The sequence below is a fragment of the Balaenoptera borealis genome (assembly GCF_965194805.1).
Source record: "Balaenoptera borealis genome assembly, chromosome: X".
NCBI lineage: Eukaryota > Metazoa > Chordata > Mammalia > Artiodactyla > Balaenopteridae > Balaenoptera > Balaenoptera borealis.
The window spans coordinates 20,889,696-20,895,797 of NC_138881.1; the positions used below are offsets into that span (position 1 = coordinate 20,889,696).

At 36.3% G+C, this 6,102-nt stretch overlaps 1 protein-coding gene across 6 annotated transcripts in view; it reads left to right on the top strand.

The window, feature by feature from the left end:
- Nucleotides 1–5,730, top strand: part of ZFX (zinc finger protein X-linked) — a 69,162-nt gene extending 63,432 nt beyond the window's left edge. For all 6 annotated transcript variants that reach the window (XM_082375595.1, XM_082375591.1, XM_082375590.1 and 3 more), the window contains 3 exons: nucleotides 14–166; nucleotides 708–848; nucleotides 1,709–5,730. In XM_082375595.1, coding sequence (XP_082231721.1) covers nucleotides 14–166; nucleotides 708–848; nucleotides 1,709–2,892 — 1,478 coding nt within the window. In that variant the 3' untranslated portion in view covers nucleotides 2,893–5,730. The remainder of the gene's footprint in view (nucleotides 1–13; nucleotides 167–707; nucleotides 849–1,708) is intronic.
- Nucleotides 5,731–6,102: the final 372 nt, after the last annotated feature.

Here is a 6,102-nt window from a genome sequence, read left to right on the forward strand (position 1 = left end):
ATTTTCTACTCAGATGTTGCAGAAATTGCAGACGAAGTTTATATGGAAGTGATTGTAGGAGAGGAGGATGCCGCTGCCGCAGCGGCAGCCGCTGCCGCGCATGAACAGCAAATCGATGACAATGAAATCAAAACTTTCATGCCAATAGCATGGGCAGCAGCTTACGGTAAGTTGCGTTGCAGCTCTTGGGATTGAATTGGTTCTTGAACATGAATTCATGATTGAAAACGGTTTCTGTGGTCTTAGGTTTCAGAAATCTGAAATACCAGTACCCTGTAAGGGTTATTTGATTTGCATAAGAGTAGAGGAAGATTATAAAGTCTACTTTTTGTCTTTATTTTTAACAGGAATTTCCTTCATGTGTATATTACGTAGAAGGAAGTACTGCAAGAAGTACACAGGCTTTCAAGCTGAAACTTTTCATCTTGATTATATGTGGCCCATGACTTTACAATTTTGGGAGACAACAAGGGAGTCCATGGCCATGGGGCAAAATGCTGACATGTGTTTTTTAGATTTGGAAGCTAGGCATTTCCTGTGGTCTTGCTATATAATAAATGTGGTCATAAAACCCATTACCTAGAATGGGGAATTTCTGTCATTCATGAGTATCATGGCTAACTTTCGTTGTTATAGTTAATAAAGAGTCCCTAATTCTTTATAATTTATAATACTGTATAATTTTGTTTTTTAATGCGCATTGTTAGGTAATAATTCTGATGGAATTGAAAACCGGAATGGCACTGCAAGTGCCCTCTTGCACATAGATGAGTCTGCTGGGCTTGGCAGACTGGCTAAACAAAAACCAAAGAAAAGGAGAAGACCTGATTCCAGGCAGTACCAAACAGGTGAGGGCACATGAGTTCCACAGCGCAGCGTGCTTTGCGAGCTCTCAGATGAAACTCTAGTATGTATCCCCAAAGGTGTTGTGATGACATTTTAGCTGCTAGACCACATAGCGCTTTTGTGTTTTGAATTTGAAAATATAATTTTAAGAATTCAGTGATATTCATGAATGATTTCCTTGGATTAAAAAAAGAAAGAAAGGGGGAGCGGATAAAACATGGATGAAAAAATTCAAAACTCGGGTGATTTTTATGTGGATATGAAAAGAAATCCCTCAAATATGTTGGAAGCATTAACTTTTTTTAAAGACCAAATATATTTAAAGAATCTGATTATGTCAGCATAAAGCAGGAATACTTTACAGAGCAGCAAGGCAAGTACTTCAGTTCTTGTGACATATTCTTGTCTATTCTTGTATGCTGATTTGCATATTAAAATTCTGTAGACATATTTAAGCTTTACTGTAAATTGACATAAGTTATGTTGTTAGAATAACCAAAGCAGAAACTGTGATTATGAAACTTTGTTTTTATCAATAATTTCCCACCAATTTCTCAATTGATACAGCTGCAGTCACTAGTTGGTAGAAGTTACATATTTATTCATTTATATATTTTTTTAAACTGGAGGGAGTGAGGTTGGTACAGTCATACTGAATGGAGTTTCCAGACCAGGTTCTCTTTTTGATGAGGCTGCTGTATCTCTTATGTTGAAAAATTGTAAAAGGAATGATGCTAAGTAGCAAATAGCCTAACATGGGAGTACTTGCCCAATAATGTTCAGAACACATGCTTTAAATTCTTGAAGAAACCGAAACAGAACTTGGTTTGATCACTCATGCTCCTTTCTTTTCCTTTCTTAGCAATAATTATTGGCCCTGATGGACATCCCTTGACTGTCTATCCTTGCATGATTTGTGGGAAAAAGTTTAAGTCGAGAGGTTTTTTGAAAAGGCACATGAAAAACCATCCTGAACACCTTACCAAGAAGAAGTACCGCTGTACTGACTGTGATTACACTACCAACAAGAAGATAAGTTTACACAACCACCTGGAGAGCCACAAGCTGACCAGCAAGGCAGAGAAGGCCATCGAATGCGACGAATGTGGGAAGCATTTCTCTCATGCTGGGGCTTTGTTTACTCACAAAATGGTGCATAAGGAAAAAGGAGCCAACAAAATGCACAAGTGTAAATTCTGTGAATATGAGACAGCTGAACAAGGGTTGTTGAATCGCCACCTTTTGGCGGTCCACAGCAAGAACTTTCCTCATATATGTGTGGAGTGCGGTAAAGGTTTTCGTCACCCATCAGAGCTCAAAAAGCACATGCGAATCCATACTGGGGAGAAGCCGTACCAATGCCAGTACTGCGAATATAGGTCTGCAGACTCTTCTAACTTGAAAACGCATGTAAAAACTAAGCATAGTAAAGAGATGCCATTCAAGTGTGACATTTGTCTTCTGACTTTCTCAGATACCAAAGAGGTGCAGCAACATGCTCTTATCCACCAAGAAAGCAAAACACACCAGTGTTTGCATTGCGACCACAAGAGTTCGAACTCAAGCGATTTGAAACGACACATAATTTCAGTTCACACAAAGGACTACCCCCATAAGTGTGATATGTGTGATAAAGGCTTTCACAGGCCTTCAGAACTCAAGAAACATGTGGCTGCCCACAAGGGTAAAAAAATGCACCAGTGTAGACATTGTGACTTTAAGATTGCAGATCCGTTCGTTCTAAGTCGCCATATTCTCTCAGTACACACAAAAGATCTTCCGTTTAGGTGTAAGAGATGTAGAAAGGGATTTAGGCAACAGAATGAGCTTAAAAAGCATATGAAGACACACAGTGGTAGGAAAGTATATCAGTGTGAGTACTGTGAGTATAGCACTACAGATGCCTCAGGCTTTAAACGGCACGTTATCTCCATTCATACGAAAGACTATCCCCACCGTTGTGAGTACTGCAAGAAAGGGTTCCGAAGACCTTCAGAAAAGAACCAGCACATAATGCGACATCATAAAGAAGTTGGCCTGCCCTAACAATACTTCTACAGACTTTTGTAGAGATGTTGGCCTTGAAGCAGAAAATTCATTTTAAAGCCACAGTCTCGTTCACATACAATACTGTATATTGATTTATGCTGTGTACAAATAGAATTATTGCTTCTAGTTGACTTTTTTTTTTTTTTTTACCATTTGTTCAATAGTGTGTTCTGAATTCTATTCAGTTTGTTTAATAAATGGGGAAAAGCAGCAACAAGCAATTGCAGCAACAAGCAAGTTGCAGCAACAAGCTTTTAATAAAGTAATCCCTGATTCTATACTGAGTTTTTCTATCTTAGAAGTTTTATATTTATTTAAATATTTACCTTGCTTACCTTGATGGTACTCTTCTCAGACCATTTAACTTAAAGTTAAGGTAATTTTAGATTGGTAACTCTGAAAGTAATGTTGACTTATTTTTTTTTTTCCCATAAATTTCTCACAATCAAATTGTCAGAGACATCTACTAATATAAATGGGAGATTTTATGGTCAGGTCTAATTATCCTAACATGGGAGTCATTTACTCATCTTGTTTTAATATTTTCAGACCACATGACAATGAAAGTTTCCATTTGAGCTTTTGTGTCCCTGGCATCGCTGAGTAAAGAGCAGTGGCTGGGTTTGTGTTTACCTTTCGTTTTGTTCAGCAGACAGAATATACTTTTGGGGGTGCTTTCTTTGGAATATTTACATCTTTTGTCAGCATAGCAAACTTTCAGAAAACTTTATTGAAAAATTTTGCTTGATCCTGTTGTATTTTGTCTGTGCTACTTTGTGTTGGAATGGTTGTGTGCTACAGATGAGACTTACTGAGGACTGCATTTGGAATCTCCTAGAGGTAATTAATTCGTGGCTCGTAGGATCTTTTGCAACTTTATATATGTAAATGTACCCTGAATTATGTATATGCACATATATATAACATGTATCTGTGTGTATTGCTTATTTTACATATTTATACACACAACCCCAAGTAGTAGTTGTTGAAAATCTATAATGAAAAGTATTAAATTTACAATAACATGAAAGACGCAGGGATGCATGAGAGAGCATTTTGTAAATCATGCTCTTTGGAGAGACTACTCAGGTGAAGAATTAGAAGGAAAATAAGGACTAGTATTTTTAAAGAGTAAAGGTATTTTCTTTTAAATATCTTTGGTAACTGAAAAATAGAAGTTAAGATGTTTCTAGATAGAATGTTTTCATATAACTTCAGCTCCATGCCTTTATATTTTTCAGAAAAGCTAATGAGAATCCAGACATAACTCCCTCAGTTCTCTCTGAGAAGCTCATGAAGGGATTCTGTGTCCCCAAGTGAGGGGACTAAGGAAGCAGTTGCTCCATGTACCACAGAATGGGTGCTAATTACGACTTACACTGGGCAAGTTCAGCCTGCTCTGTTACTTCTTCGTTACAGCTGGCAACCTTTCAAAAACTTAACACTCAAGCTGGCTTTGATTAGAAGATAAAGGTGTGTTTTAAGTGCGTGAGGAAAATCTGAGGCCTTATTTGGAACATCACCAAGTCTTTCACAGTTTCGTTTTTCTTTGAAAGTTAACACTTTTTAACAGAGAGTTCTGAATCAGAGTCATAAATTCATAAAGTGAACTTGGTTAGTTAGAATTTGGTTATGTTAAGATGAATCTTGGAGAACTGAGAACAGGTTTTGGGATCCCTTAAATTGGCTGTCGGCACATGAGTATCTGGTACAACATGGGAGATTTTGGAGTTTTCTCCCCACTTGTTAGCTGCCTTGCCAGTTCTTTATGGTGTTCCATCCCCTTTGTGCTATTAGGTTTTTAGCTTTCATCTTTCTCTTTGCCGTTGATATTTGTATGCAAGAGTTATATTTATAGGGTTAGAAATCTAATATTTGGTGTTTGGCAAGCCTCTGAAGTGCTAGGTTGATTTAGTCCAGTTCTAAATCAAGTGCTTTAGGCTGGTATAACTCCATCCTGAATGCCAGTCAAAGCCAAGGCATAGGAATGCCTGTGCCCTCTTGGCCCCCGTAATGTGCTTTTTTTTTAAAAGTAACTTAACCATCGTGTGATTCATTGCCCTGCAGTACTATTGAAAGCTCTGTCTGTTTTTTTGTGAGAACCTTTAAAATCTCCCTTAATTTTTATTTTTCCCAGAAGTAATATAAAACACTTAAATGAATGTGGAAATTTGTTGATTTTTAAACATCCATAAAAATTAATATAAAACATATAAGTAATTGGTCATGTATTTTTTTTAAATAAACTGAAAGATAAAGAACACAACAATTTACACACTTTATATTTCTCTTACATGGATGGTCTGGAATCATACACAGTTCTGTTCTTTTTAAAGCACAATATTGAAACCTTTAAAAGGTATTTAAGGGTTTGGTCAAGTGAATATGGTAAAACGTATTTGTCTGTATAAAGAGAAAAAAAATTGTAGTCACTGTTATGTACTGACATTAGTTACAACCTAGTTTTAATTCTTAAAACAATTTTGATTAGCAAAGCTAAAAAAAAAATGGTTGTTTCAGTTAAATGTTTTAAAGAGGTACAGATTTTTACAAGGACATAATATAAGTTATTGTTCTGTAGAAATATCCTTAAATATTGTATGTCCCTCCCTCTGTACACTTTGTAAAAAAGGTAAAATACATAAAAAGAAAATCATATAGGGATGTGTGACATTATTGTAATTGTGTACTTGAGAATAACGTGCAAAAATAAAAATCAGAATATTTTCCTGTTAATGTTTAGTCTATTTGATACCAGTACTAAGTTAATGCTTTTTCTTAAGAAAAAAAAAATGTACAGTTTTTGTAAACCTAATAAACATCAAAAGCAGTGGATTATTTTCATTTCCCCATTTCTTAATTCCTTATATGCAGCAGTGGAATGCGAAATGCTTGATCGCTTTGAATTTTGTGACTTGGATTTAAATACTAATAATATTTCAGTTCTGCGAATTTGCAAGTAACATTTCAGAGAAGTTAAGAGGTGATTGGTGAGTCCTTTGATGAGCATGTCCTTGAAATTCATTTTTTCTTTTATCTTCATAAAGGATTTGTTTTATTAGCATCTCTAATTCCCCTGAGATAAATTTTCCCATGCATAAAGTGGTTTTTGAGAGCACTTATTTCAGCATCAGTCCACAGCCCAGCCCCACAGCAGAAGCCGTGCCCTAGAGTTACCCCTTTGTGCCCAGTTTGGAGGGCTTTAGT